Genomic DNA, 14,219 nt, shown 5'->3' with positions numbered 1-14,219 from the left:
CGGCTGGACCCTTCTGGCAAAGGGGTGGCGGTAGCTCTGAGTTCTGTTGCAGCATTCTGAGCTGCTTTCTGCACTCCTCTCCCCCGTCCAGCCTGGGGGATCCAGAGAACAGCTGTCCTCGCTCTGATGTAGAGGAGGCAGCGTGTCCAAAGGCTAGGACACAGGACTGGGAGTCAGGAGGAGCTAGGTTCCCTTTCCAGCTCTGCCACAGATGTCCCGGGTGACCTTGGTCAAGTCACTTCACCTCTCTGTGCTTTAGCTCTTCTCAGCAAAACAAGGATGCTAATAGTGACTCCCCTGTGCAAGATGACTGGGTGAAAAGGGCAGTGCTATTATATGTGGTGATGCTGTTTACATTACTTATATCAAATCTGCCATTAAAAACTAACCACCTGCCAGGCAGAGCATGGGGTAATCCTAGAAAAGCGCTTCAAGCAGCAGCCTGAGGTGTCTTCAAAGGCTCTGCATTGTATTATCTATGATTATGATCTTTCCACAACCATCCAGCTTTCTCCTCCCCCTTCCTCACAGTCCAGGCATCACCTGGCTCTGGAGCGGTGAGGAAGTGTGGCATTCCTTGCACTCCTGTGCTCTGTGCTGTGTGTTTGCTGTACAAGATACACATCTGTAAACCTGGCCCTCCCGCAGCGCATGTAATTGAATTACTAGATCCAGTGGAACAGTAAAGCTGAGCTATTAATAGACCCTGTAACTGCCTCCATGCTAAACGATCAGAGCTTTAACCTCGTGCTTTCAGTTCTCTAGGACATCTTGAAAGCTCAGTGCATGGCATTTGCCCCCCTTTCAAAACCTTTCCTTATATGAATTAAACAGAAAGCTCCCTCTGGTCCTTCCATCTGCTGGGGGCAGAGTCGGTGTCTCAAGTGAAAGCAGAAAGGCTGCCCCAACTAAATAAGAAACACTGCTAAATGCTTTCCAAATGCTGCGATTTTAAAACGCATCCCAGAAGTGTTCAGGGGGGAATAAATGCACTGCAACACAGAGGTGAGGGCACATAAATCCCCTCTGGAACTCATTGCCACTAGATATCATAGATGTGAGGGGTTAGCAAAGTATTCGCCAGTTCTGTGTATAATGGGAACGTCCATATTTAGCTTAGAGCGGATAAAATAAAGCTGTGTGTCAGGGATCTAAACCCTGTGCTTCGGGTATGAGCCAGCTGCTAAGTGCGTGGGATTTAGAGGCAGCTTCACCTATAGAGGAGTTATTAGAACATTGTCCAGGGTGTTCAGACCCTTGCACCTTCCTCTGAAGCAGCTGGTGCTGGCTGCTGCCAGACAGGATCCGAGCAAGAGGGACCCTGGTCCCATCTAGTTTGGCAACTCTGATGGCTTTGTTCGATGGGGTGATGGGCTGTGCTGAGAATTTTGGCCTGAGCATTCCGTGGGATTTTGGCCCGAGCAATCCATGGACTATAATTTCTAGGACGTTTGTCCACGCCGGGTTTCAGTGACCCAAGCCTCAGGGCTTCCACCACCTCCCTGGCAGTACCAGTCCCCGGCCTGCCGAATCTCACTATTAGGAAAATTTCCCTGATGCCGAGTCTAAATTTTCCTTTTCTTGGTTATTATAGTAGCACCCAGAGGCCCCAGCTGAGATCAGGGACCTGTTGTGCCAGGCGCGGCACAGGGAGAGTGAGATCCAGTCTCTGCCCCAGAGAGCTCACAGTCTATACAGACAGGACAGCCGCCGCAGTGTTAGCCCAGGAGGCCCCGAGGGGTTATGTGTTTTGTTCAAGGATATCCAGAGAGTTGGTTACTGAGGCAGGAACCAAACGTAGCCCCATGAGTTCCAGCCCCATGCCGTAACCACAAGCCCATCCTTCCTCCCAATTACTATCTAACCCCCTGCACCACCCTACACAACAGGATCTACACTTTTGATTCAGCTCCCTGTGGAGGCAATGGGCCAGCCACGCCGTGCTGCAATACTGCGACCAGGTCTGGGGTCCACATTTTTAAAAGGATGATGAAAAATTGGAGAAGGTGCAGAGAAAAGCCACAAAAATGATTTGAGGGCTGGAGAAAATGCCGGACAGGGAGACACTTAAAGAGCCCAACCCGTTTCCTTTATCAAAAAGGAGATTGAGAGAGGACTTGATTAGTGTGTAAAATACCTTCCCGGGGACGGTCAACCGGTACAACCAGGCTCTTTAATCTAGCTGAGAAAGGCAGAACTAGAACCCAGGGCTGGAAGCTGAAGCCAGATAAATTCAAATTAGAAATAAGGCACAAATTTGTTACAGTCGGGGTGATTTAGCCATTGGGACAAATGGCCTGGTGAAATGGTGGGTTTTCCATCTCTTGATGTCGTGAAATCCAGACTGGCTGCCTTCTGGAGGAGACGCTTTAGCCACACACAATTGATTGGGTAACAGGGCGAGATCCTCTGGCCTGCGTTAGGAGCTCAGACTACATGATCGAATGGTCCCTTCCGGCCTTAAACACTATGAAGAGTCCAGGTCAGGATCTGGGTTTGATTCTGACTACCCCAAGGCTTATGCCTGTGCCAATCTGTGATTTTGGTCCAAGTCTGTTGTGTTCCCCATGGCAGTGAAGATCCAGGACTCAGTGGTGATGAATACAAAGGGGGCTAGCTAGCGAGATTACTGGACACACGGATAGGGTGAGCAGATGTCCTGATTGTATAGGGACAGTCCCGATGTTTGGGTCTTTTTCTTATATAGGCTCCTATTACCCCCCACCCCCGTCCCGATTTTTCACACTTGCTGTCTGGTCACCCTACGCACAGGCCCTGCCGTTTTCTCTAGCTCCCAGGCCACTACAGACTGAGCTGCCTGTTGTCCTCACACAGGGTCTCCCTAAATCTTGGCCTGGACAACTCCTGGAAGGGGCTGCTCACCACAGTCTCTGGCCCATCTTGAATAGCTAATTCTTCTCATCTTTCCTCCCACGTTGGCCCTTCGAGGCACTTCCTCCTCCGTGCTGCCCTTCTCCAAACTCTTCCAGTGTATCAATGAGCCTCCAGCATGGAGGTGCCCGGAGTGAGCACACTGCTCCACGTGCAGCCTGCCCTCTGCAGCCTTGTCTCAACAAAGCCATCCTCCTGCCTGCCCTGCCGGGCCCTACTTCCTGCCCCCTGCAGACACGGCTGTTCCCCACTGTCCCTGCCTGTCCATGTCACATTGGAGATCATTTGCTCTGAGTCCAGCTGTCAGTGGCAAGAAAATACAAAGCACTTGGAAGTGACATGAAAAGAGCAAACTTTCAGAGGGAGCCATGGGCAGAGGAGCACCGCTGGCACCGGCCGGGAAGGAGACGCAGCATCCGGGGCGGAGGAGCATCACTGGCACGGGCCGGGAAGGAGACGCAGCATCCGGGGCGGAGGAGCATCGCTGGCACCGGCCGGGAAGGAGACGCAGCATCCGGGGCGGAGGAGCATCGCTGGCACCGGCTGGGAAGGAGACGCAGCATCCGGGGCGGAGGAGCATCGCTGGCACCGGCCGGGAAGGAGACGCAGCATCCGGGGCGGAGGAGCATCGCTGGCACCGGCCGGGAAGGAGACGCAGCATCCGGGGCGGAGGAGCATCGCTGGCACGGGCCGGGAAGGAGACGCAGCATCGGGGCGGAGGAGCATCGCTGGCACCGGCCGGGAAGGAGACGCAGCATCCGAGGCGGAGGAGCATCACTGGCACGGGCCGGGAAGGAGACGCAGCATCCGGGGCGGAGGAGCACCGCTGGCACCGGCCGGGAAGGAGACGCAGCATCCAGGGCGGAGGAGCACCGCTGGCACCGGCCGGGAAGGAGACGCAGCATCCGGGGCGGAGGAGCATCGCTGGCACCGGGCGGGAAGGAGACGCAGCATCCGGGGCGGAGGAGCACCACATCCTGCTGTGGCATTTGGCAACATAGCTCCTCTGGAGCATGTGAGAAAATGTGGAGAGATTGGGTCCTAACTACCATCCTGATCCAAACCCCCTAGATCTGAGTGGGGCGGGGATGGGAAGTCTGGCTCTGGATCCCAAACCCTAGATGTAGCATATTTAGAATCCAGGCCCAGACCCTAACAGTGAATTCCTCCACTCCTATTGGGATCATTTTATCCAGACCCCCCTTCCCCCCATCCATGTGCCCATCGGTCTATTTCCCAGAGCTTTGTCGGTGTGATTTTACACCCACCCTTAGGAGACTACTGCTGAATCTTCTCCAGCAGATATTCTACTGTCGTTCTCAGCCATGGCTCTTCCTGCTCCGCCTCCAGGCAGGAAGTTACAGCCACAGCCCCTCAGAGAGGAGAGCAACCTGGCGCTGTGCTCGCAGATTCCCGAGGCGGCATTGCTAACCCATGAATGTCCTGACTCCTCCTGCCGATTCACTGAGCAACCTTGTGCGAGTTATTCCTTGTCTGGGCCTCAGTTCCTTCTTCTCTACCCTGGGGATAACAGCTACTTTCCCGGGTTGTAGTGAGGACACGGGCATGGAATTTGGCAAAGTGACTTGAGTTCCTTGCACGGACGTCGCTGTAGGGGCGCAAAGCATTGTATCCCTGGGCTTCTCGTACTTCAGCGTTCTCCTTCTGCTGCCTACCGTGGTCAGTCAGAACTTCACAGCAACAACAGGAAAGAGCTCAGAGACTCCTGCTCCAAAAGCACAGAACTCTGCTACCTGAGCTGACGGAGAATCTCTGTTAACTTTCCAGGGCCTATGACACACAGTTTAGCCTTTCTGATTCCATCCAGCAGAGAGTACTGGTGACACACAGTAACCCCAGCCAGTTCGTTATGCTGCTCTTACTGTTCCACACAAAGAATTACACGAAGAGAACGCTACTGTTGCACTGTAAACCCCTTCAAACTCAGGAGATACCAAAATTAAGGCTACCCATTTACCCTTAACTCTGCCCCCTTGTGTGTATGTATTCCAAACCTTCCTTTAATCACATACCATCTGAAACATAATCACAGGAAGATCTTTCTGCAAAGTGTGCAGCTGCCTTTCCTAATCCACACAGGGTGAGTCAAGTGTTCACCAGGAGACTCTTTCTGGGCCAAATTTCAGCTTTCTAGCATCAGCCATTTCAGCTGCTGAAGCTGGTCTTAAAAAGATCACAATCGGGTAAAGGGTCATTCCCCCTACCCCCACCCCATACTCAGAAAGAGACGTACGCTTTTCTCTCAAACTTTCCAGAAAAAAATCACCTTTGAACATAGACCAAAAGATTAAAATTTCAGGCCAAAAGGTGAAAATTTCAGCACATGTTGAGTGAATTTAAGCTGGCACAGGGCTGGGGGCAGGGTTTGGAATGAGTCATGAGTGACTGAAACGGACAGACTAGAATTATGACCTAGTTTCTGATTTTGAAAATATGGACACTTTTGCAGCAATACTTTTGAGGCTTGTGAAATACTGTTACAAAGGACAGCGCTGAGCCGGTGGCCTGGCTGCCAGCCTCTGGCACATCAGCACTGCCAACGCCAAGCATGCCAGGACCATGTGCTAGGTCCCCCAGATCATGAGACTGGCTTTAAACCAGAGATTTAAAACCCATAATGTTCTGGGGTCTGTTTATCTGCTGTCTGGGGTTTGAGGCAGGACGTTTTGTGCTTTCAAGCTTATCTACACAATGGTAAGGGCGAAAAACTTTCGTTTTTTTAAAAAGCCACAAGATTCTCACTGAATCACTTGAATAAGGAGCTGGGGCTTTAAGAAAAACACCAAACAGTACCAGTCTCTCGATAAAATCACTGGAACAGCGTCCTGGGCCGATTTCTCCAAGTGGAGGGTTTTTCCAGTGACTTAGTGAGGTTAGCATGACACGCTGAGCAAGTGTCCTTGTGATGTTCACTTTGAGCAGAAGCACTGTTTGGAGAGTGTGGATGCTCATCGAACTCTTCCTTTCACTCCAGACGCCGTCGGTCACACTGAACGCTCATTCCCCGGACTCTGGTCCTGGTACCCGTACAACAAACGCTGCTCAGCACAGATCTGAATCAGAAACATTTTGTTTACAAAATAAATACAATAAATGTAACTGATAGAACCAATCCCCCCCCCACCTGCTCTGTCTCTCTCACCCCCCTTCCTTCCCTTTCCATTTAGTTGATCCCTGCCTAGTTAACCCCCTCTTCCCCCCCCCCCAAATTGTGGAATGCACGTGATCTCTCTGCTTGTGTGTTACGCCCCTTTCCCCCCTCCCCCGCCCTGCATCTGTTTTATCTATTTGGATTGTAAGTAACTCAGGGTGGGATTATCTACTCCGTGTCTTTTCGGAGCCTAGCATAAAGTTTTTGCTGGTCCCTAGGCACTACCATAATAAACATGGTTAATAATAATAACAACAACAAAACCAGGATCTTTCAAGTGTCCTTAAAGAACCTCTTGGGATGCTGGGATTGTCTCACCTAACCAGCTTCACTTAGCTTCCATGAAAACTCTCAGAGGGACTGAAAACAGAGGGGGTTAGAATGGAAACAGTTTGGCATCCTTAACCATAACTGTTGCCTCTCTCGGCTGCAACCATAGCTGCTGCTGCTGCTCCGTTTCACAGTGCAGGGACAGTCTGTTACTTGGCTCAACTTTGACCCTTAGCTGCAGCTGAGGGTAGGTGTTTGCAAGGACACAGAGCGGCAATCAGGGTTTATTGCTTTCTATGCACCTTGGAAAAAATAACCCCAACTATACATACAATATGATGGGGGCTAATTTAGCTACAACAAGTCAGGAAAAAGATCTTGGAGTCATCGTGGATAGATGACAGATCTCACTGCAGCCTCCCCAAGCCCAGTCATGCCGCTCTTAAGGAATGGGTCTCTTGTTACTTGTCCTCCCACATTACTCACCACATCCTTGTAATCTCGCTTCTTCCAGGACAATTAATCGAGTGGCTAACAATGCCCTGAAGAACATTTCCCCCTCCCCCACCCCTAATCATTATCTCAGCATCACCAACATCAAGCATTTGAAAATTGTGACTCTTCCCCTTCCCCCCATCACAAGATTGTCTTAAAAATCATGAGATATTTAAAAAATAAATAAGTCTGGGGCTCCTTTTTGTTGCCCTTCTGGGTTTTGAGCCTGTAGGGAGTCATGTTTTCAGGCTTTTCTGTGCAATCACAAGGACTAGACATTTACTTTTTTCTTTAATGAAAGCTGTGAGTCTTGCTTAATAACCTGACTCCAGGCGCTGGGGCTTTAAGAACACCACCAAGAATTGCAAGACTTCCAATAATATCATGAGAGTTGATACTGTCCAATTTCAGGACAAGGTTCTGCTCTTGGCTCTCCCCTGATGTTTTTGCCATCCTTGGAGACTGGGGTGATAGGCGAGGTAAGAACCTAAATAAATCCAGATTGGATGTTTTTCTAAATGAACTCCTCTAAGAATTGTATGGGGGCAGGTCTCTGGGCTGTAGGGTGACCAGACAGCAAGTGTGAAAAAATCAGAACAGGGGGTGGGGGGGTAATAGGAGCCCATATAAAAAAAGCCCCAAATATTGGGACTGTCCCTATAACATCGGGACAGCTGGTCACCCTACTGGGTTGTGTTACAGAGGCGGTCGCACTAGATGATCACCCTGGTCCCTTCTGGCCTTGGGATCGATGAAAAAATAGATACACGTGTGACTGCCACTGGGAGAGTGCACCATCAGGGAGAGGTGCCATGTGGAGGATCAGGATGGAACGAAGTAGCATAGGTTGATGGAGTGTTCTTACGCCTTTTGGTAGCTGCTGCTGATGACGTTGCTTGCATTCATTACCGCTGTTTCTTCTCCCTCAGTTACTGTTATCAGTCACAGCTCCAGTCTCCACCATTCTGTCCCGCAGTGATTTACTCCCCTTTTCTTGTACTGCTTCTGTGCAAGGGTCACTGTAATGTACTGTACAGCCACTTGTCGCATGGGCAGGTCACAGTTAGACCCACGCTGTGTCCTGGCAGCGCTATGAGGGTGTGGTTTTAAAGTGAACGTGTTCTTTGCCTCCTGCAGTCGCTGTTTGGAGGTGGATGCTCAGGAAAGTGCGTCGAATGTCGGTGGCATTAAAACTGCTTTGAAGGAAACGTAGGGCCTGATCGGAAGCCCATTGTCTCAGTGTGCAGTGGGTCAAGCCCTTGCTGAGTTGGTTTGCATATGGGGCTTCCAGATTGGAGCTACCTATAGTGAGCTGCAATAGAGTGGCAGTCCCTTAAACTCTGAAAAACGACCCCATAAAAACATCCCCCTGGTGGTCATTGTCATGAAGTGACTCCAGACCGTCTTTGCTCCGGATCTAATACAAAGATCAGTTCAGGAGCTGGTATTCCTGCTGGCTCTGGACTGGCCGCTCTCAGCTGGCAGTTTCCCAAGGGTGGCACAGCAGAAGTGGGCCCCGCGGAGGGGATAGAAAGACGAGGGGAGTGGTCCTACAGCTTGGGGCAGGGAGAGAGTTCCACGTGCTGGTGCTGGCAGGAGAAGCAGATGAGTGGGCAATGGAGCACAGGGCTTTGGGGCGACCCAGTGCGATACGGGAGTGGCTAGGCAGTAGAGACAGAGGCGCGAAGGGCCTTGGAGTGGGGCACTGGAAACTTGTCCTGGTTATGCTGGGGAAGCCAGTGAAGGGCCTGAGGGGGGAGATGGGGGGACACATGGTCAGGGGAACGAGCCAAGCAGATGATGTCAGTAGCAGCATTTTGAATGGGCCCAAGTGGGGGTCGAGGTGGGAGTCGTGGAGGCGAGAGGGGGAGTTGAGGCAGGAGATGCTGAGGGATGGGAGACGTAACCACCCAGGCAGAGAGGAAAGGCCAGATCCTGGCAATGTTGTGAAGGGAGAACCGGCACGATCTGGGCATGGCCTGGCTGTGGGGGCCGAGCAGTTTCCCAGCCTGAGTGCCAGGGAGGAGGGTGGCGACAGAGAAAGGGGAGAGGTGCCAAGGAGCTCAGTTTGGGGATCAGAGTGTCAAGCTGGGCTCCTGCCTCATCCCCAGTACTGAAGGTTGTGCGAGCCGAGTGCTGCCCTCCGTGCTAACTCCACACCGCCATTGTTCTCTGAGGGCTTGTGGGACGGGAACGAGATCTGACCCTGCGGCTGAACGTGGTTAACCGTTGTTTGAATGAGCCAGAATAGAGTCCAGCTCTCTTGTGCTGGCTCCGCAGCGCGAACCGGCGCGAGAGGCACTAAGAACTTACGCTTGCCTCCTGAGTAAACTGCCCTGACTCTGGAGCCATCCCGGGGCAAGTCTGGAGACGGAGGGGCGTCTTTACAGTCGCCTGCTGACGCTAACTGCAATTCGGTAGCAAAGTAGAACGGAAGCCCCACACCCAGTTATCTCACTGCAGCTCTGGTGATGTGCATTGACCACGCTTTTCCAGCGATTCGTTCCGATTGGCTGAAACATCCATCACATGACCAAAAAGAACTTGGAACTGTAGTCTATAAAACCCGGAAGAGTCATGTTAAAAAAATCAATCCCTCAAGCAGTAGTTGGGAGTCTAAGGGTGATTTACTGAGCGTGCTCAAAAACACCAGGCTTCCGGAAACAGAGAGAGCCAACACATGCCCTCTGTTTCTGGGTTTGTAGTTTTATATTAAGCAATAGATAATTATTATTAAAACAGATCGTGCCTGTCTCTTCCCTCCAGGCAATAACCCTTGAGAACGAATGATATTCTCAGCCCTGCCCAAGGGATTTAGACACAGTGAGAATTGGGCCTCTTAACCCCGAGACAACTTTGAAAATATCACCCCAAATCTTTCCTCCAGTGGGGAAATCAGGCCCCAAGCCCTTGGCCTTATGCTGCTGGTGGCGTTTCCATCCTCACTCGTGGTCAGACCGCCCTTGCCTTCAGATGAGATACGTAGCTGGGCCTGCCAGATACCTCCCTTTCCTGGGACAGTCCCGCTGCAGGGGTTCATTTCACAGCTGGAGGTAAGCAGCTTTTAGGGCCTGGCGTGCACCAGTCAAGCACTGGGTGCCTCACTGTGTGGGTGCTACTCAGACCAGCTTTGTGTGCAATTTTGGATGAAACCCAGCCCTGTGCAAAAGGATCAGCAGAAGGCCCAAGCATCACTGAGGTCCTGTTTCAGCCCTGAGCGCGTCCCGAGAGGCGCGAAGCATCCAGAGCTGACATGGGACCTCAGTGGTGCCGAAGCCTCGTGCACTCCCTTCTGAAGCCCCATCCCTGAGCTTTCCCGAGGGCCTCTACAATGGATCATAGGTCTCCTGCTTTTCCTTTTTCATGGAACGTCTGGCTTGACTCTCTGCTCTCTGTTTTCTCTTGTAGGGGTGGCAATAAGCACTTACGCCAAGTACTGTTACAACAAGCTCCAGAAAGCAGCCTTGACAGGAGCAAAGAAGGTATCGTCTGGTCCCTTTTTGCTTTGTTTCTTTCACGTTGGCTTCCGAGCCAGCTGGTATGAGCAAATGTCCGACTGTCATTGAAGCGTGCCCGGGGGGTGGGGGCGTGATAGAACCACGTGGGGGTGGATGGAGTGTGTATTTCTTCCCAGTCCAGGCTGTTTGCTCCCGTGTTCTCTGTCTTTCAGCCTGCTGAGTCTATCCAAAGTCTAGAGCAGGGGTAGGCAACCTATGGCATGTGTGCCGAAGGTAGGGTGACCAGATGTCCCGATTTTATAGGGACAGTCCTGATTTTTGGGTCTTTTTCTTATAGAGGCTCCTATTACCCTCCCACCCCCGTCCTGATTTTTCACATTTGCTGTCTGGTCACCCTAACCGAAGGCGGCACGCGAGCTGATTTTCAGTGGCACTCACACTGCCCGGGTCCTGGCCACCGGTCCGGGGGGCTCTGCATTTTAATTTATTTTTAAATGAAGCTTCTTAAACATTTTAAAACCCTTCTTTACTTTACATACAACAATAGTTTAGTTATATGTTATAGACTTCTAGAAAGAGACCTTTTAAAAACGTTAACATGTATGACTGGCACGCGAAACCTTCAATGAGAGTGAATAAATGAAGACTCGGCGCACCACTTCTGAAAGGCTGCCGACCCCTGGTCTAGGGAGTCCTGCATGTCCTGGAGATGGACTTGGGTAGAAAGATCAGCTCAGTGAGGCGCAATGTTTGTGTTACAGTGAAGGGGGAGAACCAGCAGAGATGGACTCAAATGGAAAAGTCTGCAGCCAGGTCTGGATCTGGAATGAGTGACTCTTCGGCTTGGCCCATTGTAAAAGACTGGGGCAATATTCCGAACTAGATTTCCACCCAGTCTCTTTGTTCTGCATTTGTACCGCACCTGGCCCAGAGGAGTGCTGACCTGTGCCTGGGCTCCGAGGTGCTGCTGTAACACAAATACCTGGGAGTGGTGACTCGAGAGCCCCCCTGTTGTGCTAGACTCTGTGCAGGCACGTGGGGAGAGCCAGCTCATGCCACCAAAGAGCTAATGTGACTAGAGAAGACCGACGATAGGCGGGAGGTGGAATGGTGGCGCAGAGAGGGGAAGTGACTTGCCCGAGGTCACCCAGCAGAGCAGTGTGTCGGAGATGGGAAAAGATGGTGGCTTTGGAGGCTTGATTCAGGCTCAGGCCTGGAGCCCAGACCCCTACCTGAGTCTCCAGTTTCATTTAGGCCAGTGGAAACTGGGGAACTGGAGCTACTTGTAGTTGGGCAACTGGAGCAGCACGTTATGCTGGAGTTCAGGGTTCCCCTAGGCCTTTGTGTCCAGTAGGCAGCAGCTGTATTGGATACAAAGCACCTGCCTCTCCTCTCGCTCCCCTGGCAGTAACTCCACTGACCTAGTTCGAGCAGTGTGTGGGAGCGGAGATTGGGCCCCTAGAGTCCAGCGCTGGGGGGGACCTGATCCTTGAGTAGCCAGTTTTTCCTACCAGCCTGGTGTGAGCACAGCTGGCTTCAGGGCTCTGTGCTTTCCCTGCTGCTCTCTGATCTGGCCCCTTGCCCACCACGTGTCAACTGCAAATGCTGCTTTGCTGTCCAGATGAAAAAACAATCGGAGTTTATTGCTCCCGCTGTTAGTTTATGGCCCCTGTTGTTTTCATGGGAACCGAAAAGCAGGGCAAGTGCGGAGCAGTGGAGTGAAATTTACAGCCTGCTGTAATAGCTGCTTGGGGAGCCAGTGTTACAACCGGGCCTGTGCAGAGGAACGACCTTCCCAAAGCCAGCCACGCCGCTAGGCAGCTCCTACTCACAGCCGGCGCCCGGGGGGGAGCCCAGAGAGCGCATATTGCGAGCGCAGTGCCCAGGGTGCAGACAGCAGCATGCTGGGCCCAGTGGGAGAACCTGCTCGCGCACAGGACTGAGGCCTTGCTTAGCTTGGGCCTGATCTACCACGCATTGAAGTCAGCCAAGTTCCATGGGCATTGGATCGAGACCTGTGGTATGGGAACCCTGCTCACTGCCTTGTGCAGACAGCTCCATTCCTCTGAGCCCTGCCTGAAACCTCTGCAGACCCCACTCGCTGGGGCCAAAACCCACCGGGTCCCACAATGCCCCAGGCCAAAAGGCAGGCGATCGTGGCCGGGTCCCTGCTCAGAGATGGGGCCACAATCCCTAGAGACAGGGCCAGCCCCAGGCACCAGCTTGGCAAGCAGGTGCTTGGAGCGGCCACTCCAGAGAGGGGCGGCAGGTCCAGCTATTCGGCAGCAATTTGGCGGATAGTCCCTCACTCCCGCTCGGTGTCTGGCTGCAGGAGGCTGTGAGGGGTGTGGGTGGGTGACATGGGAGCCCAGGGGGTGTCTGGCTGCAGGAGGCCGTGAGGGGTGTGGGTGGGTGACATGGGAGCCCAGGGGGTGTCTGGCTGCAGGAGGCCGTGAGGGGTGTGGGTGGGTGACATGGGAGCCCAGGGGGTGTCTGGCTGCAGGAGGCCGTGAGGGGTGTGGGTGGGTGACACGGGAGCCCAGGGGGTGTCTGGCTGCAGGAGGCCGTGAGGGGTGTGGGTTGGTGACATGGGAGCCCAGGGGGTGGCTGCAGGAGGCCATGGTGGGTGGAGGGTATTGGAGGCAGCGTTGGGGCTTTTCTCTCTCCCTATCGGGGTTTCCATGGCAGGTTTTATTGCCTAAGCACGTCGCTTACTGGTTTTCTGTCTGGTAGTCCAACCCCCGGCTCAGCCTGACTGATACCGTAGTACACAACGCTGCGTTCAGCTGAATTTCACACACAGCCCATCAGCCAGAGCGCTGACCTGTCTCACTCAGTCCACCTGCTGGAGTCCCATGGAGGAGTTCCCGTGGAAGGGACCGGGACCGAGGCCATCGCCCTAGACCGCGTCCCCCAGTGTCTGAGCACTGGCTAGCCAGACCACCTGGGGCTGGCGGGAGCATGTCGTGGTTCAAGTCCAGGGTTGGTGATAGAGAACCCGAGCCCTCCCACTCCTCTGAGTTCCAACCCAGGGCCCTGGGGCAGGCAGTCCAGGTGTGGGGCCTGGGCCACCAGCCTTCTCCCGGGTCACTTCCTCTTCAGAGGCACGGCAGAGGCCTGCCGAATGGCCTTCAATGCATTCCCCCAGAAGGGGGCTGGAGGTCCCTGCCCCACTGGCAGATGGTCTGCTGTCTCTTCTGCCCTGGCTTGTGGCTCTGTCTTGAGATCAGCTTCAGGGCAGTGCTGGGCTCCTGCGGGCGCCTTGGCACTGACCACTCTGACTGAGCTGTGCTGCCCTTTTAAACGCCCCCTCCATTGAGAGCACGCCCAGCGGGTGCGGCTGGGCAGAGCCTCCTGTGCCCAGAACTGCTCCTTAACCCCGCCCCCCCCCGCCTGACTGTACAGCCCATCACTGGGGTATAATAGCGATCGTGGCCCTTCTGTAGCACCAGCCGATGTGCTCAGAGCGCCGCAGTTACGAACTCAGACTCGGTGGTGGGGAAACTGAGGCACAGAGTGGGAAAGTGACTTAACCACATTCCCACAGCAAGTTGGGCGGCACGGGGAATAGGACCTGATCCCCAGTCCTGTGTCCCCACCCCGACACTCCCCCAGAATTCCCTGAGAGGGCTGCACCTTGGGCTCCCATTCCGCACCAGGAAGCTGAATGCATATGGGGAGAGGCCACTCTAATCCCTTTCCATCTGTTCCTGTCGCACCCAGCTCCTTTTGTGAGCTTAGTGCCGGTGAACGGTGCCAGATTGACAGCCCTGGAGATGACGGCCTCGTGGCCACTGAGCGGGTACATCGCAGCCTGTGGATGCCACCCCTCACCCCCTGCCTGCCCCACATGCCCTAGCCTTGTGCCGCAGCCCCAGGCCCTGGGATGAGAAGAGCCCTCAATCTCTACAGCACGTTCTGTCCTGGGCCTT

The 14,219-nt window shown here is 53.5% G+C and overlaps 1 protein-coding gene across 3 annotated transcripts in view; it reads left to right on the top strand.

Annotated features, from left to right (window-relative positions):
• Positions 1 to 14,219, top strand: part of ARHGAP39 (Rho GTPase activating protein 39) — a 423,580-nt gene that overhangs the window by 356,326 nt on the left and 53,035 nt on the right. For all 3 annotated transcript variants that reach the window (XM_054018891.1, XM_054018890.1, XM_054018892.1), the window contains one exon: positions 10,238 to 10,311. In XM_054018891.1, coding sequence (XP_053874866.1) covers positions 10,238 to 10,311 — 74 coding nt within the window. The remainder of the gene's footprint in view (positions 1 to 10,237; positions 10,312 to 14,219) is intronic.

The sequence above is a fragment of the Malaclemys terrapin genome, chromosome 2 (assembly GCF_027887155.1).
Source record: "Malaclemys terrapin pileata isolate rMalTer1 chromosome 2, rMalTer1.hap1, whole genome shotgun sequence".
Taxonomy (NCBI): domain Eukaryota; kingdom Metazoa; phylum Chordata; order Testudines; family Emydidae; genus Malaclemys; species Malaclemys terrapin.
The sequence above is the reverse complement of the archived record's forward strand: the minus strand, read 5'-3'. Positions and strand labels throughout refer to the sequence as shown.